Source organism: Coenobita brevimanus, chromosome 8 (genome assembly GCF_032717465.1).
Source record: "Coenobita brevimanus isolate Jiangsu-jjx chromosome 8, ASM3271746v2, whole genome shotgun sequence".
Taxonomy (NCBI): domain Eukaryota; kingdom Metazoa; phylum Arthropoda; class Malacostraca; order Decapoda; family Coenobitidae; genus Coenobita; species Coenobita brevimanus.
Genome location: NC_136961.1, coordinates 19,893,129 through 19,920,693, shown reverse-complemented (window position 1 = coordinate 19,920,693; position 27,565 = coordinate 19,893,129). Strand labels below are relative to the sequence as shown.

Genomic DNA, 27,565 nt, shown 5'->3' with positions numbered 1-27,565 from the left:
TCTTACCTTATGGGCGAATACTTTCTCATTAGGGGAAAAACGAAAACTCTCTTGAGGAACTTCACGGGTTGTGAACAAAAGGAATGGCACTCCTCAATCCCAATCCATTGGGTGCTCCATGCAGTACTTCCGAAGCATCATCTTACAGGTCTGGTGGTATCTCTTTAGGGCATCGTCTCTCGGGATGGTAAGCAGCGCTCTTCACATGGAAGATACCATGCTGGGCTATGTACTGCTGGAATACATTTGTAAGAAAATTAGACCCTGTATCAGACTGACTCTCCCTCAACAACCCAAACTTAGTCAAAAAATCAAGGAATGCCCAAACAACTATTCTAGACTTCGAGGAACAAACAGGGATAACCTACTGGTATCTAGTGGAAGAATCAATTATGGTTAACAAGTACGTATTACCAGAGGATGGAGGAGACTGGGGACCACCATATCAACTACAATATTAGTAAATAGAGGGTCAAAGGCAGGAACAGGAATGAGGGGAGAATTATGCGTGGGCTGATTAGGCTCCCCACCAGCTGGCAAGTATGGTAGCACCACATGAACTGGGCCACATTTTTAGTCATGCACAGCCAGTAGAATTCCACACACAGCCACTCCAGTGTCTGCCTCACGCCCATGTGGCCTGAAAAGGGAGTACAATGAGCCATGTCCAACAGTTTGTTTCCACAGGCACTGAGCACAACAGTCTGATGACAATCCCACACTCCATTGTCAACACTAACATACAGGGGACACGAGAGCCTCCACAATACTCCATCCTTCATGTGGAAGCAACCTCCATCTTTGATGGCACAATCCTCCATTGCAGCTAACCTCTGCTTTTGAATCTCTGTGTCACCCACCTGCAACTCTTTCAGTCTCTCAACACTCACCTCCTCAACGGGAACGGGAGAGTTATTGTTGGGTAAATTCATCAACATATCTTCCAGTGAATAGCAATCGTTGGAACCCCTTCGTCAGTGTCTTCCGTAGCCGTCTCTGAGCAAGTTTCCACTATGGCCACAGGATCACCAGACTCCCCTTCACTAAGTGGCATCATGTCTCAGGCCTGCTCTGCTGTGCCACAGTTCTGGCTACAGCACATGCCAGAAACACATTCGCGTGAACTTCATCCAGCTGTGGGGGATCATCAGGCACAGGCATCTCAGACAGTATAGGGGCAATACACTTACTCTCACCTGCCAAGTCATTTCCCAGCAGCAGGTCAACCCCTTGAAGAGGACCAGAAAACTCGCCAGAGGCATGCTGACCCATCAAACAAGTTACATTTCAAGTCTCCAGTCACCAAAGGGATAATCTTTGCACCAGTTACTCCTTGAATCAATACATACTCCTTAGCTGGGCTTACCCACAATGACAGCAAAGCTCCAATGCCACCTAGAATTCTCACAGGAAATTCGGATTCATCCAACAGTACCAAGCCAGAAAATAAATTTGGAGCAAAAGAAAAGGCAGGGGCAGCGTTGCTAACTGCCACCTGGACAACATCTCCAAAAGGTGAAGTGGCATCAGGAATGGGCAAGGGCATACCACCACCCTCCTTCACTGAGACAGGGGGATCCTTATCCCCATCCCCTGAAACAACAAGCTGAGAGGGGAAAGAAACACAAAACTCCTCAGACACCTTTGGGCCTGGAGAGCAAATAGGAGACACCACTGGTTCACCTCGAACAAGGTTGACGGGCTTAAATGGAATATACTTCATCAAACACTTTTAAACACTGTGACCTGGATGCTTCCAGTAAGTACAAAATTGATAAAGGTGCCTGCAAGAACTAGAGTAGATATTGGAGGGTGCAGGAGAGGGATTAGGTTTGAAATTAACAGCTAATTCTGTCTTACCCGAATGTTGATAGCTCTACAGAGGGGTATGCTTCCTAGAGGGGAAATTCCAGGAGAATCCCTTTGGCTTATTGGCTTATTGGTGCAATGCATACTCATCAATAATGACAGCTACTTCGTACACTTTTAATTTTCTTGTCAGATAAATGAATCTTTAATTCACTCTCTTATTTATCCAGGAAATTCTCAAGGATTACAATATCTCTCAACCGAGTACAGCTTGGGTTATCCCAATTTGCCTCATTTTCATTGAGAATCCACATTTGCAAAGTGTCAGTCACATGTCTAGCAAACTGTAAGAAAGACTCCTGGGGACGCTTCTTAACCTGCCCTGTCCCAACAGATTTTCCACCACTGACTCCCCCCAATCCGGACCAATTTTGGAAAAAAAAAAAAAATTGGCCCAAACCTCCGTTTTTGGTGAGAAACATCGAAAATTCATAGCGAAATCACTCACCTGAGGTTTAAAATACTCGATACAGGTAGCACTACCCCTTACCTTACTGGGTTTTCTATCAGGCTGGCTCCAAAGATAACGAGTTCTATGGGAGGGTAACTATTCCACACCACTCATAAACGCTTTTTATTTATTTATTTGGTACCAATTTATATGTAGTACGAGAGTATATTGGTTTTAACACAGTAATACAGGCAATATAAGCATTGTTTCACTCACCAAACACATCAACATACCTGACCTTTTTTGGTGACATTACCTGATCATCATTTCTGACTGTTTCTTCCTCTAATGCTACATAAACTTTCTTCTCCACATTGTCATCAATTGGGGAATCACTCTGGCCCTGAATTTCGTACCATGGCACTACATGTCTTTACTGGCCAGGTCAATGGTAACAGGTGAATTGCCGAGACAATGGCGTGTGAGGGAGGGGGAAGTCATGTGGGGTAAATCATTGTCCCTGCCTCGCATCTTTTACAAGATGTCCCGTGTATATGTACCAAAAATCACGCGCAATAATTGAAATTTGTGCAAATTAGGGACCTTGCAATTCACGCGCATTTATATACATCAACGGGACTGACAGTGACAAAACGTGTGGACGTATATATACGTCAATGGGAAGCGGCTGGTTAACATCCCTAAATCGCTGACGGTATGCCCTGGCCCTTAATTCATAGACAAGTAAAACTGAACCCTTCAAAACCAGATAATCTGTGCATTCTTGAAAACTTAAGCTGTCAAACACTCTGAGGGCCTTGCCTTTAAGTACAGTATGAAGTAAGGTAGGCTATCAGCCTTTAGGCCACTTATTCCCAACAGCAATTATTTCGAACCATGAGAAGAACTCATAAACAAGGGTCTCATCAAAAGCAGGGACTAAATTAGGGGGATCAGTAGATAATTATGAAACCTGAGAAGGAAAGTGCTTATACCCAAGAGCAATTATTTCGAACAGCGAGAATTCAAAAATAATGGTCTGATCAAAAGGAGGGTCTAAATTAGGGGGTCAGTAGATAATTATGAAACCTGAGAAGGAATGGGAAGAATTTGTTTGGCCTTCCGAGGATCTCATATGGTACTCATGATCAAGTTTCATTTGTTCTAACTTAGTCAGTTCCCTGGTGTGCTCTAACTTTGGCTGTTCTCTGGCCTATTCTAACTTTACCTGTTCCCTGGCCTGCTCTAACTTTGCCTGTTCTCTGGTCTGTTCTCTAGCTTTCACTATCCTTGCCTGTTCTCTGGCCTGCTCCATCTTTGCCTGCTCCTGTTCACTAGCTTGCTTTATCTTTGCCATATCGAAATCTAACTTCATCAACTCTAACTGACCCTCGCTTTCCCACTCAGCATGCTCCAGCCTGACATCCTTCTAGACTAGGACAAGGGGAATGACACTCTGACTTTACAACACCCTCAGGCACAGGTGAGAAATTTACACGAGAATAGACATCCCTCTCCGAAACAATATGAAGAGGGGCAGTGGGAGAACTGGTGGTTACGTTCTCCATGACGGCTAAAGTTTGGTATTCCAACAAGTAAATATACAGCACTCAGGGTTATGACAGTTTTCACAAACTTGCTTAATGCAACAAAACTTAGTTTGACGTTCCTGAGAGGGTCGCCACTCTATTACAACACAGTGAAGCTAAAGGCCTAGCTGATTGCCTGAAATGGGGTGCTTTCAAAGCTAGTATTCCGTTAGATGACTCTACTGTTGCAGTAAACACATTCCCCGCGCTGTTTAAAAAGCATATTTTTCTTTGTTAAATATCTATATTGTTGTGTGAAAATGTGAATCATGGTAATGTCATATGCCGAAATATAAATAATACAAATAGAACACGTATATATAACGTATCGTGAAGTGTTTATATTTATCATAAACGGAAATTAAAATATCACTGATGGCATGTGATGGCAACCCGTCCTTCCAGTGACCCTATATTATTTAATTTCTGCTACATTTAGTGCAAATTTGGTTCTTAATACATTGTCTGTTCAGACTGTAAAGTACGCCTAGTGGGTATCTAGACTCATCCAGTTGCTATGTGGGCAGAAATTTAATGTTGAGTAAATACTGGCATTCAACATTTTGCTCGCTTCCTTCACGCATGCGCACCACAAGACAGTCCCGTATTTAAGTTTTTTCACGAGGAATGTCAAGTTTCCATGAAAAATTTTGTTTTCATGGCGTGTAATGTCACTGATTCACACAGAGTAGAAACGAGCTATATTCATAATATTCGTCATTGGTTCATAAGTGACTTCGTATAGGCAGTGTGTTTCACTGAGCGATATATTTGTGTAACTGTCATTCCCACATCTTGCCTCTCTAGCCGTTAACTAAGCTACGCCCATTTCTCATGTCCCTGTACCCGACGTTGGTTACATTACTGTCGTAAATGGACACACCCACAAACACACATAGGTCAGTAACGTGAGTTCCTGACTGTTGAGCTGAGAGAGACCTTCCCCTGCAGCTTCCTTGCACCATAAGTGAGTCATATCCATATGTATCATTGTAGCTTTTTGTAAATAAATTGTTACAGTGAAGTTTTGTCTTTTTCTGTTGAGAACTAGTGGTTATTTTAATTTTTACATTTCACCAAGTGCCTACCAAATAAATACCTTAAGGTCATCTTATCATCAATATCTCACACACATTGCCCCCTCTTGGCAAGTCCCTAATGGTATGGTCATGTGAGAACTGACTCCAGGCCACCTGTCCACACACATATGTTTGTAAGATCTTCCACTGACTGAGTCAGTAGCTTGTGCACATACCAGTACTCTTGACCTGGATGCAATCTCACTGGGGGTAGACATTTAAGAGCATGCAGCAGTATTTACTCGTCGTGTGTTCTCACGTTTGCATATATATATATATATATATATATATATATATATATATATATATATATATATATATATATATATATATAAAATCGTGAATACTGAACTTGACTCCGTGTGAATCTTGTGGATCACTTGGAGGCGATGTCTTGGCTTGTTTACCTTCCACAGTCGTCTGTCCTCGGTGAGACCGGGCAAAAAATGACGCGTAAACGATCTTGGTTTTGGGACGGTTCCTCAGACCGGATGATTTATGATGGTGAATGCCAGTATTTATTCAACATTAAATTTCTGCCCACATAGAGACTGGATGAGTCAAGATACCCATTAGGCGTACTTTACACTCTGAACAAACTACGTATTAAGAATCAAACTTGCACTAAATGTAGCAGAAATTAAATAATATAGGACCACTGAAATGGCGGATTGCCATCACATGCCATCAGTGATATTTTAATTTCAGTTTATGATAAATATAAACAATTCATGATACGTTATATATATACGTGTTCTATTTTGTATTATATATATTACGGTATATGACATTACCATGATTCACAATTTCACGCAAGTGTAAATATTTAAATAAAATTATGCTTTTTAAACAGTGCGGGAATGTGTTTTCTGCTACAGTGGAGCCATCTGACGGAATACTAGGCTTTTCAGAAGCACCCCATTTACGGTAAAGTGCGCAACGGAGATTTTGGAGTAAAAAGGGGCAAGCTAGTTACACCATGTCACAAGCTCTGAAAACTGGAAAACAGTAATAAAGCCAAAAACAAACAGCAGGGACCAAAAGGAGGAGAAGGAAATAGGCAATAAAAAGATTTTACTTACTTAACACAAACTTAGAGCTACAAAGAGAACACAATCAAACATGCTTGAAAAGGATTGTCAAACTAAGACTTGCAGAAATTATCCCAAAGTTCCAGACAATAATAAACTAGAACACTGATAATAGCTCCTGGGTTGTGAAAACGCTTGGGGGGGGGGTTCCTATAACAACACAATAAATAATTACTAATTTCGTGGGCAATACAAACTGACAAAATCTGCGCACAAACAAAATAAAGTGGCAGGGACAAGCAGACATAAAAATAAAGATACAGACTCTTGACACTCGAACAAAATGGGTGATATTAGCAAAAGCAACTAGAATGGCTCAAACTTTGCAGTTCTTATAAATTAAATAAATGCAATATCAATGAGCATAACGAAATAAATAGATCATATGATGACACTCTTAACTGATAAATATTAACTCATGCATGGTAAATATTCACTACTAATTCTATATGCAAAATCCCAGAGCAGAGCACACCAACACTGGTTTGACATCAGCCACTAACTCTCCTGTGACAGTCACAGCCCGGCCTATATATACAAACTCAAGGAAGCAATAAGGGCATAACAGAAATTCACTGACAGGGTCAAAATTAACATGGGCAGATACGGGAAAGTAGCTCTAACGGTAATACCTACATTGTACGACATTTCCAGAAATAGATATGAGTAGCTGTTTACCCATTGGCAAGGCTCAGAATTACAGATCAGGCACGAGGACGGAAACCCTTACTGGTAAATTTCACTACATGATACAACAGTTGTAGAAACCTCTACAAGCAGCTGGCCAGGCCGTTTCCCACGGTATGATATTTATAAAACTCTTCTTTGTTCACGCAAGTGCTAAGTGTGATGTTAACATCACGAGCTAATAATAACTACTCTGAATGATTTATAAGAATATAAGCAGTTTTATTAGCCACACATAATACTAACTTAAATCCTTCAGGAAAATATTGGAGACATTCAGAATATCCTGAAAAGTCCCAATTTTTAACCCCAGGCAATCTCAGGGAATAAACTACTAATTGAAACCATACTTCTTTCCACACTGCGTCCTTCTTAATGTCATATTGTACTAAGTTTCAGCGTCCTAGCTTAAACGGTTCTTGAGATACAGCGGCAGACTCGCTTTTCTGTGTTCTGAATAACTTTCGGATATCTGGTTGACAGATTACTAACATATTTGCCCAAAAGAAGCAGCCAGTTTTCCGACGAGGTCGACCAAGTTTGAAGGCGCTAGGTTAAATAGCCTCTGAAATATTGCAGTTTTAACCCGTGGACAGCAATGCACCTCATATGGGGGTGTCTTGGAAAGCTGCAAGATGACACTTATGAACGAGATTGTCAGCAGTGCATCACGACGGTTCTAGAAGGATCAGTGCGACACAAAATTTATGTGGTATTAAGATAACTGATGTCTCTCATTCCTGCCCCCTATCTAGAGCCCACTTGCTAAGTTGCACCAGAAATACTGACACAAAAGTACTCACTTCGTAATTCATTTCCCGCAATATTATCACCCCAGAAAGGCAGCCGTGGGTCAGAATTATTTAAAATAACATAAAACCTAATGTAAGATCAATAGGAGGTACTGGAACAGAAGTTGGGTGGTAGATAATGGGTGTAAAGTAGCGCCCTAATCTCTTATTGCAGCATGTGGAGTGAGATGGCAACCCACCTAGTGAGCCGTAAGGCTGGTAACAGCCTGTCTATAGCCTGCCTCTTCTGCCCCAATACACATTACTCTCTCTCTCTCTCTCTCTCTCTCTCTCTCTCTCTCTCTTCCTGTGAAAGCATAGTTCTCATGTTCCTGCCAGAATTGCAGTTTCTGACAATTATTTCCCCAAAACTGTGCCGATTAAAAAAGGAAAAAAAAGTGGGTAGCTGCACGATGCAATTTCCTAGCCACTGATATACATTTCACGCAAATCTGTAAGAGTAACCAAAATAATCATTTTGCCGCACCACGGAGGATGTCTGTACGACCCCTAGCTGCAGTCCTTGGGTCAGCATAAGTAAGAATAATATTAATGCTGACAGAACACCTAACTAGAAAACCATAAAATTGTCCTTGGAAAATTTTGATAAAGCAAATCTTCCAACAGCCTTTGCCTACCACAAGCTGAGCTATAAAGCGACCTTGAGGACAACATAACTGATAGTGTGCATACCACTTTAAGTCATCACAGTCTAAATGTCCACCACGTTTGGTGGATCTAGCTTTAGTCTTTCATGGAGAATTAGGTGGTATTCAGAATACCAAGCAAAGTGCCAATTTTTTTCCCCAGGTGATGTCAGGCAATAAGCAACCAACTGAAACCAAACACCTTCATGCATTGCATCCCCATTAAAGCTATAATGTTGTAAAATTTCAGCTTCTTAGCTTCAGCAGTTCTTGAGATGGCGTGGCTGACTCACTTTTCTGTGTTCTGGATCATATCCAGAGATCCGACTGACAGATTTCCAACAAATTTGACCAAGTGAAGTGGACAGCTGTCCGACTAAGTTTAACATGTTTGCCGGCTCTAGGCCAAATAAGTTTTGAAATATCGCAGCTGTAAAATAAGTATGAATATTATTAATATTGACAAGAATAACTAGGACACCATAAAACTGTCCAAGGATAATTAGGTAAAGAAAAACTTCCCACAGCCATTGCCTGCTAAAAGCTGAGCTATAAAAGGACCTTGATTTCGAGGTCACTGATCTTGTACATGCCACCTTAGGTCATCACATTCTATAAGTCCACCAAGTTACATGGTTATAGCTTTAACCCTTCATGGAAAATTATGTGACATCAGAAATATCCAGAAAAGACCCAATTTTTTACCCCAGACGATCTCAGAGAACAATCAAGAGATTGGATCCATACTCATTTCTGCACTGTGATTGTGTAAAGTCTATATAATAATTAAAAAACTGCATCCTAGTTTAAGCTGCTCTTGAAATATCTTGGATACTCACTTTTTTGTGTTGCAGATAATATCCGGAGATCCGCTCGACAGATTACCACAATATTTGGCCAAAAGAAGTGGACAGCTTTCCTTCTACTGTATGTTGAACAAGATTGAAGATTGTAAGCCAAACAACCTTTCAAAATCACAGTTCTAAAATAAGAAATAATAATAATAATAATAATAATAATATTAACATGAATAACTAGAACACTGCAAATTGTTGATGGACAGTTTTAGTAAAGAATAACTTCTGAGTGCTGTTGCCTACTAGGAGCCGAGCTATAAAGGTCACTGATTTTGCACAGGTCATATAAGGACATCACAGTCTATACGTCCATCAAGTTTGGTGGCTTTAGCTTGAATCCATCAAGAAAAATTATGTGATATTCGGAATAGCCAGAGAAATCCTATTTATTTTTTACCTCATGGAATCTCAGAGAATAATCACCTGATTCGAACCATACTCCTTTCAGCTCTGTGTCCACTTCAAGGCTATATGGAAATAAAATTTCAACTTCCTAGCTTATGGACTTCTTGAAATAGCCTGGCTGACTAACTTTTCTGTGTTCCAGATAATATCTGAAGAACCGATTGATGCCTGCCACCATATTTGACGATAAGAAGTGGAATGCTGTCTGACTTAGTTGATGAACTTTGATGACTAGGCAAAATTGCCTTTGAAATATTACAATTTTAATGTTAGTAATAATAATATTAACAATATTAATAATAATACTGACAAAAACAAGGAAGTTCCCACAGGGTTGTGGGAAATTTTAATAATAATAGTACCTGGAACATCATAAAATTGTTCAAGGACAATTATGAGGGGAAAAAAAAATATTCCCTCAGCTATTGCCTACTAGACGCCGAGCTACAGAGGGGCTTTCAGGTCAAGGTCACTGATCTTGTGCATGTCACATACGTCATACAGGCTATAAACCCACCAAGTTTGGTGGCTCTGACTTCAATCTTTCATGGAAAATTAGGTGACATCTGCAATATCTGAAAAATTCCCAATTTTTATACCCCAGGCAATTCCAGATAATTAGCAACCAGTTGAAACCATGCTCCCTTTCACACTGCCTCCTCCTTTAGGCCATATTGTTGTAAAATTTCAGAATTCTAGCTTAAGTGGTTCTTTAGACACAATGACAGACTCGCTTTTCTAGATTCTAGATAATATCCGGATATCTGGTTGAGAGACTTTCACCATATCTGGCCAAAAGAAGTGGACAGTTTTCTGACAAGTTTGATCAAGTTCGAAGGCTCTAGACCAAATAGCCTTTCAAATATCACAATTTCAATATACGTAAGAATAATAATTATAATATGAACAAGAAAACCTTAACAGAAAACCATAAAATTGTCCTTGGACAATCTTGATAATGCAAAACTTCCCACAGCCATTGCTTACTACAAGCCAAGCTAATAAGGGACCTTGAGGTCAAAGTCATTGATCATGTGCATGTCACCTTAGGTCATCACAGTTTATTAGCCCACCAACTTTGCTAGGTCTAGCTTTAAATTTTCTCAGAAATTAGGTGACATCCGAAATATCCAGAATGCCCCAGTTTTGTACTGCAGGCAATCCCAGAGAATAATCAAGTAGTTGGAACCATATTGCTTTCTGCATTATGTCTGCCTTAAGGTTGTATTGCAGTAAAATTTCAGCTTCCTAGCTTCAGCGGTTCTTGAGATATATAGAGGAGCTGAATCACTTCTCTGTGTTCCAGATAATATCCTAAGATCCGGTTGAAGGACTGCCAAAATGTTTGGCTAAAAGAACCGGACAGCTCTCCAAGTACGTTGTCCAAGTTTGATGGCTTTAGGTCAAATGGCCTTTGAAATATCGGAGCTTTTAAATAAATAAATGTATTAATTAATTAATTAGTAATAATAATAATAATAATAATAATAATAATAATAATAATGACAGTCAAGAAAACTTCCGAAAGAGAATGAAGAGAGAACCTGTATTTTTACACGGGTAATTTCTTTGATGTAGTGGTATGCTGCCTGGCTCTCACCTGAGAGTCCTGGGTTCGATTCCCGGCATATTGGTAATTTCTCTGATGAATTCCGAAAGAGAGATGGGAAGTTTTAATAATAATAATAATAATAATATGTAGCCATCTGAGTTGGTCGCCTCCACCTGTTTGAGATTGTGTGCTTCTCGTTACACATTCATGATGGAAAAGGTGTGGAGGCATTGTCAAGTGACTGATGATGAAATAGATATCCAGTCCATTAATGATCTACCATATAGATACTTTTCACTGAACTATTCCAACCTCAGTGAAACATGCACAGGTTACACGTGATGCATTATGAAGTTGGGTATAATGATTATGTCGGAATATCCCGGAAACAACAATATGAAAAAAAAGATACACTAACTCTGTTTGTGTGGTGAGTGTAAGACATGTATAGTACAGGTAAAGCAACATTTAACCTATTAATCCTATTCACGCAGCTAAGGCTTTGTTGTCTGTTAATAGTAAATGGGATAATTGCCAATGGTTCACAGTTTCTGAATATCATTGGATACCAAGTTCTGAAAATGAATGTAGATTCTAGTTTAGCGATTGTTGTTCAGGGAAAATGTTTCTTACACTTGTGATGTGCTGGTGGATGGAGAGAAACGAGAGTAGGTGGAAGAGTGGAAGAGACTATGTATGTTAGCAAGGCGATGGAAAAGATAGTTTGATGTATACATGTTTAAATGTATAAAATGGAGAGTGCAGCAGCTCAAGGAATTTAATTGTCTTGTGGTGTGAAGGCCCTAACAAGAACAAAGCACTGAGTTCAAAAGCTGCATGAGGATTACAGGACTTTATTATAGAGCCTATCTTATTATATAGCTGTGATAGTATGATATGTCTTGAGTATAACTTCTCAAATACAGGAAGAGCAAAAACGAAAGCCGTTAAGGAATGCTACATGGAAGGAAAGATTTAACGATGAATGCACTGGCTTTTGACACAGTGCATTGGGTTTTTCGGTCATGATTCATTTATGTTGCGCTTTTGTGGTCCTGTGTTATACTTTGCACTTCCATATTTACTAGAATTTAAAATCTTTGTAATGATGAATTGTGTGAAACTTTCATCTATATGATATCTGTTGAGGTTTCAGGAAGCTGAGTACAGCCCCGGTCCAGTTGCTGTTACCTATGAAAGATATAAAGGTATAGACTACACTACTAGCGTCATGACGAACAACTATAAAGTTTTTGCTGCCCGTGGTCGTCCTGAGGTGGACCCGTGGGGCTTCCTTTTGCCTCTGTCACCGCTGGTGTGGGCGGGCGTGGTGACATCGCTGCTGGCAGTTATCATTGTCATACTGATCCTGCCTTCATGTCTTCCCACACATACGCCACACACAGCCAGACGAAACACTAACATCTTCAACTGTGTTCGTGTCCTGCTCCATGAAGGTACTTCAGTGCATGATTGTATTCATCACGTTACAATGAATGGTTTTGTAATTACTGACCATTTTATTAATATGCATTACCATATGATATTGTGTTCCCTAACAGGCGTGATGAAAACCACGGGTTGGTGGTGGTGGGAGCGAGTGATGTTGGGGGTGTGGATGTTGATGATGTTGGTGCTGACACAAAGTTATACAAGCAACCTCATGTCCCTCCTGGCCGTCAGGCACATCGGTCATCCTTATCAAACCCTAAAAGACGTCCTGGATGACAGTGGTGTGGGAGTAATTCTCGCTTCAGGCTCAGCGAATATCCCTTTTTATCGTGCAAGTACTTCAAGTACTCTTTTTTCAAAGAAATAGGACCTAAGTATAATAAACCAAGCTTATACAGTCTTTTGATTCATAGGCCGAACTGTAATTAACCCCTGAAGCCTTGTCTTCAATCTGGGGAGCGACTCACTGTACCAATGGATATTTGCAAAAATTGGCTTGTGGTCAAACCATCATATCTCAGCAACTGCACCAACTAGAACATTCTGTAAAAGAAAACAAATAACTCACCAGTCCTTCAACTCTCTACTGCAAGTATCATGAGGCATCTAGGTGGATGTTTTCTGGAACATTGAGGTTAAGAGAGGTCACTCTGGGAGTAGGGGCGAGGCTGAACCACAGTGAGCGCGAGAGTCTTGGGCTGGGGAGGGCAGTCCGGGCAGACCTGGGTGTCTCATGCAGGATGGGGAACCCCCGCTATCACTCCAGCATGCCCCATGAAACTATCCACACTGTTCCTACTTAAACGTAGTGCACTTTTTTTTTCTTCTAAATTCTTTGTTCACTACATGAATAACATCATTACTTTGGTCATAGCACTTATTTATTGTAAGACAGTTTTCCTTATCTTCTAGTAACTTAAGCATATTCCACGAGTTTTTCAAAGATCTTAGTTCACTGGATGGAAGGAGCATTTAAGAGAGTATGGATCAGTTGGCTCAAGAAATGTGTGAGTAAGATAGGAAGTAAGATTACAAATGTGGGCGATTGTGCGTGTGCATGAGCCAATGCATGTAGATTGAAAAAAGACTTCTGGGCAAATGTGGAAATGTGCGTGGAAAAGTTTGAAAGGAATGAGAGAGTATTTTTGACTGGAAATACGAATGGGAAAGTATGGAATGTGAAAGTGGATGGAGTAGTCGGTGAGTGGGGTGTGCCTGCAGAAATGGATGAGAATGGCAGTGCTCTAGTGGACATTTGTGTGGGGAGTGGGTTAGCGATAGCCAATATCCCCCTTAGGCACAAAATGATCCACAGGTATACGTGGCGAGTGATGAAAAGGGTGGGTGGTGAACTGAATGAAGGGAAGGCAATGGTTGACTGTGTTGATGACAGAAGGAGAAGGTGTGTAATGGATGCAAGAGCATTCAGATGTTGGAGGAGTGGATTTTCTGACCTCCACGTGATGGTGGCGAAAGTCAAGGTTCAAATGCAATGAAGAAACAGAAAGAGGGAAGGACAGGAAGAACTCCATACAGGGAGGGTGGAAAGGTTGCAAGAGGATGAAAAAAGGCAGAATATAGGACAGAAGTAGAGGAGCGATTGGGGAAGTATGATTTGGAGTAGATGGGGGAAGTGGAAAGTCTGTGCAAGATATTCACAGAAGAAATCTGCACAGCATGTGAGGTGGTGTGCGGGATGGCGAGAAGACAAAAGGGGTGTAAGGAAAAGTGTAGTGGAATGAAGAGGTAAGACAAGCTGTGGCAAAAAAATAAATAAATAAATAAATAAATAAATAAATAAATAAAGCATATAGTAAGTGGATGGAAAGCAGGGGCTTGAAGGAAGCTGAGAGACAGAAGAGAGAGTTTTATATAGAGAGAGGAAGAGAGAGGTGAAAAGATAATTAGAAAGAGTAAGAGGAGAGTGGATGAGGAATTTGGAAGGAATTTGAGTGTAAGGTGGAGGGAGTATAAGAAAATGTTCTGGAAAGACGTAGAGTAAGACAGGGTGATAAAGAAGTTAGTTTAGGAGTGCAAGATAAAAATGGTACATTCCTAGTGGAGATGGAAGAAAAAGTGAGCAGATGGAGAGAACACTTTCAAAAACTGTTAAACACAGAGAATGAATGTAATAAGAGGATAAGTGGCTGGGGAATGGCTGGGAAAAGGAGAGAGGTGAGAAGAGAGGAAAAAAGCATTAGGATGGAAGTAGTGCGAGCAAAGAAGAAAGTCAGAATGGGGAAAGCCCCAGGAACTGATGAAGTGTGTGGTGAAATGCTGAAGCATGGGGGAGAGAAATAGGAGTAGAGTGGATATGGAAGATATGAAGATTGGCTTGTGGGGAAGGTAGAGTCTCGGGAGATTGGAAGTCAGGTATAACTATTCCCCAGTACAAGGGAAAAGAGGAAAAAGAAGTGTGTGGTAATTATAGGGGTATTTGTCTTCCAAGTATAACAGGAAAAGTGTATGGTAAGATTCTTAATGACACAGTTAGGGAAATAACAGAGGAATTAGTTGGTGAAAGTGGTAGGTGGGGGCACTCGCCATCCACTCACTCGATGTAGTGCTGCTCTCGGGTGTCTGCCCTTTCCTCTCCTCCATCCTTCTTTCCTTCCATCCTCTTCTGTCTTTCTTTCCTTCATTCTTTCCTCTTAACTCGGCCTGTGGGTGACTCAACACTTAGTGACAAGTCAAATGATTTCCTGTACACCAGGTAACCATTTACTACGCTGGGTGGTAAACATATAACCAAATTTTAGCGCCTGGTGGTTTAGTGGGTAATTACGGCACTCCAATAGGATTGAGCCAGTGAAGGTTTATATCCAAGGGATGGTTGGGGTTTATTGCTCACGTAATGCCACTCAGGAATGAGTGAGGCTGGTCACTGTCATCTTAAATGTCAGGACCAACTTGCCTAGCCCCGGGCTCCTACGCTCCTCGTGGGGCAACGTAGGATTGGATGATGGATGGATGGATTAGTTGGTGAAGAACAGGGAGATTTTAGGAAGGGAAAAGGCTGCATAGAACAGATATCCATTCTCAGGTCTTTAATGGAAAAGTTTCTAGAGAAGGGAAAGAAGTTGTATGCGGCATTCATCGATTTGGAGAAAGCATATGACAAGGTGGATAAATAATGTGGAAAATATTAAGACACTGTGGAGTAAATGGGAAGTTGTTTAATGCGGTTGCAGTATGTGTGGATAGCAAACTGAGTGAATTTTTCTATCTGAATGTTGGATTGAAACAGGGATGTGTCATGTCTCCATGGTCGTTCAGTCTGCACATGGATGGGGTTATAAAAGTGATACAAGGTAGGGCAGTGGATGTTGAAGCGGCTTTATTGAGAGAGGGCAACGTTTGGAAACTCCCTGTACGGTTGTTTGCAGATGATACTGTATTGTTAGATGAAGACGTAGGGGAACTGCGAGGCTTGGAGAATGAATTTGGAAGAAACGGAATCTAAAGGTGAATGTACGGACGAGTAAAGTTATGGTCTTCGAGAGAAATGAAGTCATTGTATGTACAGTGATGCTGGATGATGAAAAGGAAAATATAAGTGTATTTCAGTACTTGGGCAGTGTGATGAGTAAAGATGGAAGTTTAGAGGGTGAAGTGTTGAAAGAAAACAACAAGGAAGAAAGGTTGCTGGTTCTTTGAAGGCAGGGATAAGAAACAGGGAAGTGAGCATGGAAACAAAAGAAAAGTCGCTGGATGACAGTATTGTGATACCAGTTTTAACGTATGGAAATGAAGCTTGGACCTTGTTGGAGGGACAGAAGCCAAAAGTGAGAGCAATGGAAATGAGTTATTTGAGAGGAGCATGTGGAGTTAACATTTAGAGGCAGACTGACAAATGCGGAAGTGAAGGATCATTGTGGTGTCTTTGTGGATATGACAGAAAGCATTAGGAGAAATACAATGAAGTGGTTTGGCCATATGGAGGGGATGGAGAGCGAGCGACTAACGAGGAAAGTGTATGTGAATGAGGTGGAATAGGCGAGTGGGAGGGGGAAGCCAAGAATGAGGTGGAGGGATGGAGTGGAGAGGTATATGAGAAAGGAGTGTGTGACCTGGGAGCAGGACAGTGAAATGGCAAGGGACCGGGCAATATGGAGGCGATTTGTTTGTAGCCACCTCTTACGGGATTAAGGAGTTTGGCAATAGAAAGACAGATAGATAGATAGATAGATAGTTAGACTTTCGTAATAGCACTTATTTTTATACCGAAATTTCTTCCTTCTAAATGCAAATTTACACTACAATAATATCCTGATTATCAATCATAGCTCAGCTTGATCCTGTCAGATGTTGCAGATTTTCGGATGTCGGATGATGACAAACTATCCCCTCTCAGCCGCTCTAGCCAGGGTATGACCTCAACAAAAACCTTATATTGTACTGAATAACTATCTGGATATAGAAAAACAACCCTAAACAGATTCTTCCTGATATAAAAACATTATATCATATATTGCACAGTGTAACTATAGATAACATACTGTACGTGCACTAGACTATAACTGTAGTGTACAGCCATGAACACTAATACAGGGACAGGGTAATCTCCCACCAGAGGTCAGGTTAAGCGCACATATCTACCCCGCAACTTCCCTTCCTTACCCACACCAAGGCACTGAATTGTTAGACGGATAGATGGGAGTTATGAAGCTTACCTCACTTTCACGTCTTGCTACATATAATGTTACTGTCATTAAAATTTTATCCTACTATTAGGTTTATTATTACGTGCATAGACCTTCAGTTCCACGAGAAGTTATTGAAGTTTCAGCAGATTTCAATAGTGACCCAAATGTATAGAGTTTAGATTACAAATAATTATCCAACATCTTCTAAACTATATACTGCACTAAAATCCAAGTAGCAGTGACAAGTTATATGGTTACTAACCACATAAGTCCCTCTCCTGTCCTGTCATCGGGGGAGCCACATAACCAGCCACCCACTCATCCACTTACCGACTCAACCCATCCAACACAACCCACCGACCTCACCTCTGTCACTCACCCTTCCCGGCCACTTGGGTGAACCATCCAGCCGATCCCGGCCATCCACGCTGCTAAACCACGAATGCCACCCACCAAGTTTACTCGACAATGCCACTCAAAACATTCACCCACTCGCCTATCCGCCCTGAACCCATCCAGTCACCCAACCCACCAACCCCACCAACCACCCAGAGCACCCGGCCAATCTTCTCAGCCACCCTGGCAACCCACCGTGCCCACTCACTCTTGCAACCCACCGTGCCCACTGACCCTGGCGACCCACTCTGCCCGCACATTCCTACGACCCATCTTGCCCATCGACTCCTACCACCCACCCTTCCACCCACGAATTCCACCCACCCTGAACAACCAACAATGTCATCCATCACATCCATCCACACAACACTCCTACCATACCCACCCACTTTTCCCTAAAAACTTACCCACCCTCCAGACCATAGGAACCCACCCATCCTATCCACCCACTCCTTCCACCGACCCACCCGCCCATCCACATGCTCAACCACCCCTCTTACCCAGCCTCATTCACTCCCCCGTCCCATTCACTAACTTTAATCTGACTCATCCACCAAACTCATCCCATCCAAACCTGACCTACCAACCCCTCCCCGACCACCCACATATCCAGCCACTCACCCACCCAGTTCAGCCCGACTAACCTACCCAGACAGACACACGTATGTACACACACACACACACACACACACACACACACACACACACACACACACACAGGCAGAAGGGTGAGAAAGGAGGTAGGGAGAAGGAGGAGGATTTTGGGACGGCGAAAGGGAAGGATGAGATGTGGAATTGTTCAGTATTGTTCTAACAGCAGTTTGGACAGTATACTGACTCTTATCTTCGACAGAGCGTACACCCTTTAATTCAGCTATATTATGTATGTATTTCCTTTAGGATTCCATTATAGGCTATCCAATAGGCAATAGTTTTAAAGAACGAATACTTCGGCAAAATATTAAATATCATAACTACATTAGTTTTATTATTATTTGCTGTTCATATCGTTGAATGAGTAGTCAGCCATCAAACAGTTGTTCGTAAGACTTGGCTCCAATAGTACTCGAGGAACAACAACCATTGAGGATGATTAGATGGTGACGTAATTGTGCTCTCTCTCTCTCTCTCTCTCTCTCTCTCTCTCTCTCTCTCTCTGCGTGCAGGCTTCGATAAATATGCCTGAACTGTCCACTGTAACAAAAACCAAACATTGAAGTTCCTCTTTGCTACCAGAAAAACACACAAAAGCCGCATTATACATTGTCTTGAGTGTGAAACTATGAAAATGTATTCCAAGTTCATCTTTACCACACTCACCACTCGTCGTTCATGCTGTATAATTTCCTTCACTGAGGATGGTTTGTCTCAGGTCATGAATATTATTATGTTGGTTTAATGGGCTGATAGTGAATGAAAATGAAACTTACGAATTAGCTTGATTGGAATATTTAACCCTTTTATTTCGGCACTTCACTGACGAAGTTTAATTAGGATATTATTCTGTTTACTTTTTAATGCATCCCCAACAGGACGACAACTTAGCAAAAACAATAACTCAGTTGTTTATATTACGTAAAAGTATCGTCTCTAAAAAGCACTCTCCCCTTTACCATGTTCGCATCCCCCCTCCTCCTTCCCTCCCTTGCCTTCCACCATACCTAACTCCCTTCCTCCCGGCTACCCCTTTCCCTCCTTCTCCACCAGACTCAACTCTCCCCTCCCTCCCTCCCTCTCCCGGTCCACCATACTCAACTCCTTCCTCCCATCTCGCTCTCTTGCTCTCTATCCAACCGTCTCTCTCCACATAGCTCCTTCTCCCACAATCCACTTTGTTTAGAAGACTTAGTTTTCCATTTCTAGCTCTATCTATATTGTCCTGTGTTATTTGTATTCACCCAAAACTTTTTTTTACGCTTCGGAGAAGGAAACTACAGAATGGATCTCTTTCCACAAGGAAACAGGTTTCCTACGGGGACTTATTCTCACAATGGATCGGCGTTTCTTTCAGATGAGCCTACCATAATACCCAACGGGGTTATTTTACTCACCTATGGGGACATCCATTCTCAGTGGAATAATATTTAATTAGGCAGAGGCTTCTTCTGAATCATTCGTTTCCCTGCCTCCCCATACAAGGGGAACCAACCTTTTCCGCCGAGATTTACAGCCCTGTATGTGACAGATCTGTTCATCTGTTGTGCAGGGGGTCATATGTATGCCTCCATCAACTATATATATATATATATATATATATATATATATATATATATATATATATATATATATATATATATATATATATATATATGTATGTATATAGATAGATCTATAGATATCCTTCATAAGGACTAAATCTATTCCCCCTTGGCGTGCTACCACTTTAAGCGGCCTTACTTATTCTATATGGAACTATGTTCCACTTACGATAGAAACTAAGTGTTGCCATGATCAGCCTACATAGTCTCCAAGGGATGACTTACATTTTCCCTCAAACGACCTACTGTATGTTCTCCGTGGGCCTAGTCACCAGAAGACTTGTTATCCCCGTACCCATCCTCTCAAGACCAAACCATACAATCAGTGCTGTATGTCCAAGCAGCAGCAGCACCAACAAGTACCAGGACGTTACCACGCGTGCACACACACACACACACACACACACACACACACACACACACACACACACACACACACACACACACACACACACACACACACACACGCACACACACAGTGAGAGAGAGTATATTATGAGGTTTGAGAAACGCCATTTCAAAGAATGAATAATGAGTGTCAGAAAGTGAGGAAAAGGGTGTGAGGAAGTGTGAGGGAGTATGCTTGGATTTGTAAGAGAGAGAGAGAGACAGACAGACAGAGACAGAGACAGACAGACAGAGACAGACAGACAGACAGACAGACAGACAGAAACAAGGACACACACACACACACACACACACACACACACACACACACAGTAGTTCACAACTTCACCCACAAAATTATCATCCACAATGGTTACTTTTCCTTGACGAATATTGGTCCCAAGTTTTACGAATAACCATTTGGTTGTTGACAGTATAATCATTTAACAGTATGAACGGCAAGTAATAATGAAAGCAATATAGTTATGATATTAATGTTTGACAGAAGCATTCGTTCATTAGAACTGTTGCCTATCGGATAGCATAGCATGAAATCCGAATGAAAATGCATACATAATATAGCTAATTTTTTAAATGGTGTAGGCTATGTGGAAGACACGAATCAATATAAGCTGCACGCTACTATTTGAACCATACTGGACACTTCCACATCTCATCCTTCCCCTTCACGGTTCCAAAATCCTCCCCCTCTGTTTCCCTCCCTCCTTCCCACCCCTCTTTCTGTGTGTGTGTGTGTGTGTGTGTGTGTGTGGTAGGGTGAGTGGGGTTAATGAGGTTGAGTTGGCGGGTGTGGTAGTTCGGTGCATCGCCAGGGTGGGTGGGTAGGTTGGTTAGTAAAAGTGGGAGTGGGGGGTTGTTGGGTGTGGTGTGGAGAGTGGCTTGGAGTGGGTTGTAGGGGTAGGTGGGTTAGTGAGTGGATGCTTTTGGTGGGATGGATGGGTGAGTGCCTGGATTTGTAGTTGGTCTGGGCAGGGTCGGTAAGTTAGGTTAAGATGAGTTTCTTGGATAAGTCAGGTTGGAATGGGTGAATGGGATGGGGGAGTGAATGAGATTGGGTAAGAAGGGTGCTGGGATATTTGGATGGGCGGGTGGGTCGGTGGGATGAGCGGGTGGATAGGATGGGTAGGTGGGCAAGGAGAGGTGGGTGGGCAGTGTGGGTGGGTGTTCGGGGAGAGGTGGGACGGTTGTGTAGGTGCAAGATGGATGCCATTGTTGGCCCGTGAGTGAGCAGGGTGAGTGGAATTCGTGGGTGGGAAGGGTGGGTTGTAGGGGTCGGTGGACAAGATAGGTCGTCTGAATGTATGTGCAGAGTGGGTCATCAGGGTGAGTGGGCACGGTGGGTCATCAGCGTGAGTGGGCACGGTGGGTTGACAGGGTGGCTGAAACGATTGCGTGGCCTGGGTGCTCTGAGTGGGTGGTTTGGTTGGTAGGTTGGGTGGCTGGATGGGTTCAGAGTGGAAAGGTGAGTGGGTGATGTACTGAATGGCATTGTTGAGTGAGTTTCATGGGTGGCATCTTGGGTTAGCAGGGTGGATAATCAGGATCGGTAGGATGGATGGGTCGCCAAGATGGTTAGGTAGAGTGAATGGCACGGGTGAGATTGGTGGCTTGTGTTGGATGGCTTGAGTCGGTAAGTGGATGAGTGGGTGGCTGGATATGTGGCTCCCCCGATGACAGGACAGGAGAGGGACTTTTGTGGTTAGTAACCATATAACTTGTCACTGTTACTTGGATTTTTGTACAGTATATCGTTTAGAAGATGTTGGATAAATACTTGGAAACTAAAATCTATACATTAGGGTCACTATTGAAACCTGTTAAAACTTCGATATAATTACTTCTTGTGGAACTGAATGTCTATGTACATAACAATACACCTAATAAATGAAAGTAACAATACATGCGGCAAGACGTAATTTAGTAAAACTTCATATCTCCGATCCATCCGCCTAACAAATCAGTGGTTTGGTGAGGGTAAGGAGAGGGAGTTGGGGGAGTAGACGTGTGTGATTAACCTGCCCTCTGGTGGCAGGTTACACTGTCACCCTGTTAGTATTCATGACTGTACAGTCACTCATAAAAGAAAAGACCCCCCCTGCCGTAGAGGCAATATAACTCGGGGTATTCAGTGTTGGTAACAGTGTATTTGACGTCAGCCATATGGGGGGATGAGGAGGGGTGTTTGAGAGGAGGGCGGAGTTAATCTGCACGAAACACTGCTTCAATCCACATTTCGAGTCAAACATACTTTATATCTGACTTGTTATGTTGTCCTTCACACAAAATTAACTTTATGCTACAAGAACAAAGAACTTTCAGGTGATAACACAATCCCATACCCGAAAATTTATGCATTAATGCCGCACATTATGCAAATGAAACCCCCGGCCTCAAGGGTTAAATGAATGGGCTCGACACACTTTGAATGAACTTTGAATGAACTTCCCCCAAACGCAGCTTCACACCCCCACACCTGACGTCATTTACAGTGTTACCAAGACCGATATCATATTGGTTGAAAGGTGTCTTGGCCGGGGGGGTCGTTTCTTTTATGAGTGACTGTACATACAGTATACTGGGATTCTTTGAGTATGTTCGTGTGCGTTTTCAAGTTCTGATGTTATTTTTATTTCTTCTAAGAGTGGTGCATAGTGTGTAAAAAGCAGTCTTTCTTTACAATTCGTATTATCGCTGAAGATAGACAGATGCCATCTTCTGTTTTACAAAAGACAAATAGACGCCATCTTGTGGTCCACCAGACAGAAAACGCCATCCTAGAAAGCTGTTTTTGACACGAAATTACCCTTATGATGCTGATTTGTACAAACCTAACACAACTGCTCGTAACTTAACCCTCCCTAAATAAATTAACCTATGCCACCGTATTGCTTACATATTTATCTTATTTTTCAGTGGATTCTCCTCATACTTAAAAACACACTGTTATACAGTCAGAGACAAAAGTCGTGTCACTGTTTTGTCCAATGATTATGTGAAACACACGTGAAACATCATGAGCGCCCTACCACAGTTACATAGTCCTGGTTGGCTAACCTGACTTCCATAAGCTTCATGTCGGCTGCTGATGGGATGACAGTATAAATGAGCTCAATAAATTCCAAAGGCTTACCGTTGATTCGCAAAAAAAATGCGTCCAAGTGACGAAATGAATCATATTCGGTCAGATGATAATCATCTGGCCGTTACATCTTACATATTACCACAAAACGTCAAGCAGACCTAGAATATAATCTTGGTATGGAAAGGGGAATGCAACTTGCATCCAACTACTAGGGAAATGAGAAGTGGCGTCACCTGCCTTTATTTAGAGGAAGAAAAACCCGAACGGATAGTGAAAACATTTGGTGTATGCAGAACCGTGGAAAGGTGAATTAGGTAATTCCGGGAGGAAGACACAACAGACAGTGGTCATCGTTCAGGTCGCCCTCGTGTTACCACACCACCACAGGGCCATGAAATAATCACAACCATGGAAGGTAGCACCTGCAAGCAATCCTTGCGCCGTAAAAGTTGCACTGTACCTAGAATGAAGTACACGAATAGCTGAGCGTCGACTTCAGTCTTCTGAGCCCAGTTTCACTAACGGTTGCACGCTCTTGGCACCTTTCATATGCACTGCTCCCTTTCGGCATTACACTGGTATGCATAAACTGTATTGGCCGCCATTTTGTGGCGCAGAGTCTCCCTTTCACTAAGGGACCTCCAGACCACCTTTGCTGGATCGTGACTCGGAATTAGAGGCACTTAATAACGATTACATGACTCTCGACCAAAACAACGGTGAGTTAATCTGCGATATGAAGAGCATTTCCCTACGTACAGTATCTACTCACCTACGCATGTACGTATTTACATATGCATGTACAGAAATACTTACGTACAAATCCACGTACGTAATTACATACGCATGTGTTTATGTATGAACTTATGTACACTCGCACAAAAATTATTCTGCACCTTTGGGTACAATGGTTGTGAAAAAGAGTAACTTCCGCAGACACACATGAGTCAATAAATGTGGTGCCTCAAAACATAAACCACCGAGTAAGTGAACCTTGTTGCAGTTTTGAGTTCTAATAATTACCAAAGATAATATTAGCACTTATACTTACAGGATGCCCCATATATCACAATGCTTCATCCACGTTTCAGAATGATGCGTGCTGCAAGAGTGCCAAATAATTTTTGTGATGGTGTACACTCTTACATATGCACCCATGTACGTATTAATGGGCACACTTATGTACATACTTATGTACATACATACTTACATACTTATGTATGCACCTATGTATGTACTTATGCATTCATTTACGTACTTACGTACGCACGTAAGTTATGTGCTAACGCAGTCACGAACGTACGCAACTATTCAAGCACATATGTTCGTACGTGAATACTTACACATGCACATCAATACTTTAGTCCGTCTTGGGATACATTTGTCCTTAAGTACGTACGTGATTACGGGCGTAAATGCATTTATTTGTAAAGAGAGGGAGGGATAGGAGGAGATGGAAGGAAAGAAAAGAGGGTGTGGTCTGCTTAAAATCAGTCACGTGAGAGATCGGTGGCTGTTGATTAGTCGAGCGAATTTTCCCGTCATATTCCATGCTCGTTACGGGAGAGACTTGAAAGGGAGCCAATCAGAGAGTTCGTGAATAAGCCTTAAGGGGTGATCGTTGGCTCGCGTGCGACGTCGTGGGACGCAGTCGCCCAGTGGCCATCAGCGAATCCGGGGCCTGGGCTGTGTTCGAAGTCCAACCTGTGGGATTCTTTTCGCCATTCATAACAAAACATTCGATTACCATTTTACAGTAAGTACATCTATCCTCATGTGTAGAATAGCTCGGACAATTTTGTTTGATAACAGTTACAGATACTGATAATAACAGTGTATAATAATCAGCTTTAGCTAGGTAAAAGTACTCATAAAATAAAGGAAACTGATTTCAGTTGTTTTTATTAATTTTTTTTTTAGCAAATTGAACTCCGGTGTTGCTGACATGAAGAACACGTGAGAAACGATTCATACACATTAAGTAAAAGTAGCAGTTGGAAAAACACGATCTATATTTATGTGTTTGCTAAGTTACCATAAATATGCTCCCATCAGCAGGTTGAACACCTGGAGCAAATGGCATCTCATGGCATTGCTACCAACCGTCCGTATGACACAAAACAGAGCATACCTAAATTGAGCCTTGTAGTAGATATTTTCACCGGATTTCACGACACGACTCTTGTCTGGTGATTGTACATGTTTTCAGTCACCAAATATGTTCAGAGGTACGTATAACCAATGGGTATCCATACTTATGATAGTCGTCTGATATAGATATTATCAGCTTCAAAGCAATATTCCCCCATTAGTTCATTCAGAAATAATGGAGATGTGTTCCTGCCCCCTCCCATAACTCACACAGGCGTTTGATAAACTTAGGATATTGTGCAAGCCAGTCTTGTGTATGCAGGGATGTGTTCTTCCATTTTATAAGCTCTTACTGATACACCACGAAGTTGCCAGTTTCTCATCTCTCTATTAGCTCCCACTTCATCTTCCTCTTTTCTCCTTTCCTCTTCTCCTCTTGTTACTTCCTTCCCACTCTCTTGTTCATATCCTTGTCTCATCCAAAGGTTAGAAAATAACAAGAAAAAATTCAGCAAAGGAGAAACTACACAAGAGAATTGTATCCCTCTCCATCAAACCACTTGCTGAAATGATGTTTTCCCAAGCCCACACAGGCGATTTTAGCCTCAATGCTGCTGCAGTATTAATAGTTTTGCTCCTCTCTCTCTCGCTCTCTCTCTCTCTCTCTCTCTCTCTCTCTCTCTCTCTCTCTCTCTCCTGGTTATTTTAAGAACTTTCATCAGTATGGAAATCCAAAATTATGAGTTAAGTAAGAAGAATTGTTGAAAAATTCTACTACATTTATGAAAATGTACTGTTGTTACTTTCACTGACAACTACAGAAATAATTTGTCGTTGTCAGTCTCATCCACCTCCAGCAGTAACTCATAACAGGAACGTACACATATTTATGATGAATATTTTCATTCGAAATTCGTTAGATATTAAGCTAAAACAGACAAAATTGCCTAAAAATAAAGTCACAGGTTGCCATGGCCTCCATTATCGCAAATAGATATCTAAAGTCAGTATAATTTGCATATTTTTGACAAAGCCAGCAACACTGGTGAGCCGCACAGATTGGTGTGACCCCTCTCAGCTGGCACCGGGTAGTCCTGGATTTATTTTGGCAGGCATCATTGGCCGTGTATGGGTAGAGGGGAACGGCTAGCAGCTTGAAAAATTAGTTTCCTTCTGCACTGTTGGTTGATGCTGTAAAATGTTAGATATTGCTTAATTCAGCCTGATTTTTTTGCTTTATCAGATAATGACATGCTGGTTGGTACGGCACTGGAGAATCAGAATATTACTGAATATGCACCTTCCCACACACCAGTACCTGGTAGCAGACCTCTTTATAATACTTGAGAAAGGACTCAGGCTGAGGTAAAGTACAGGCTGGGGTTGTGTGGGTATTAGGGAGACGGTGGTGAGGCATGGGCACTGTAAAAGAGACTGGGTGGCCGCGATATTGGCTGCCTGACTTTAGTCCTCAGACTCGACTCAACAGAGGACTCCCCAAAGTAACCAGAAGGGTAGGGGATGGTCTTGGGCTCTCAAGGGTCATCAAGGTCACTCTCGAGTGACAGTACGGAGCTCAAGGAGGAGGCATGGTAGGACGACTGGGACATGTCACTCTCCATGTTGCAACTTCCATCCTCAGGCGTCATCTCCCCACTTGACAATGAGGACATTGTCAGCATCAATCCCCTACTAATTGCACTTTCACTCAGTCCCTTACTTACATGAATGAGTGACTTAACAGGAGATGATGAGGTGGCATGGATCGGGTGGATGGGTGTGGCAGTGTGCGAATCAGCCAATGCAGAATCAGAGGTTATCATTTTGTAACCCTTCCATGGCACGTCATAGACTGCAAATGCCATCTACACACCTTCTGTGTGCTTGTATATAGCCTACCATAGACACAAAAGAAAATGGAAGTGACATCAAACCATGGCAGAAAAAGGAAAACAGCTGTTTCCTTCAGTCAGACGTTTCCAAACGTCTCATTTTTGATGATCAGTGCCGTTAGTCATGTTTTATGCGATGAAGTTTCGGTCTGTGTGCCAACTCTTCATAGTTAGGAAGCCAAAAAGCTATTTATGAATGGATCAATTGATCCTATTGCAGTTTACATAGATGGGCCTTAGCCCTTAAAGCTGAGAGGTGCAGTGCACTGAGCCCTTCCTGCATGTGGAGGTGTTTTCAAATGTTGCCTGTTTTCAACCCATCATAGCTCAGTAACTACAGCATCTAGAAATTTCAATTAAAGATCAAAATACCCACCTAGGT

The 27,565-nt window shown here is 42.0% G+C and overlaps 1 protein-coding gene across 1 annotated transcript in view; it reads left to right on the top strand.

Moving 5' to 3' along the window:
* LOC145406931 (glutamate receptor ionotropic, kainate 1-like) overlaps positions 1 to 26,638 on the top strand; it is a 152,425-nt gene extending 125,787 nt beyond the window's left edge. The window contains exons 3-4 of the mRNA XM_080278012.1: positions 12,115 to 12,415; positions 26,535 to 26,638. Of these exons, the coding sequence (XP_080134138.1) occupies positions 12,115 to 12,415; positions 26,535 to 26,638 (405 nt within the window). The remainder of the gene's footprint in view (positions 1 to 12,114; positions 12,416 to 26,534) is intronic.
* The last annotated feature ends 927 nt before the right edge of the window (positions 26,639 to 27,565 follow it).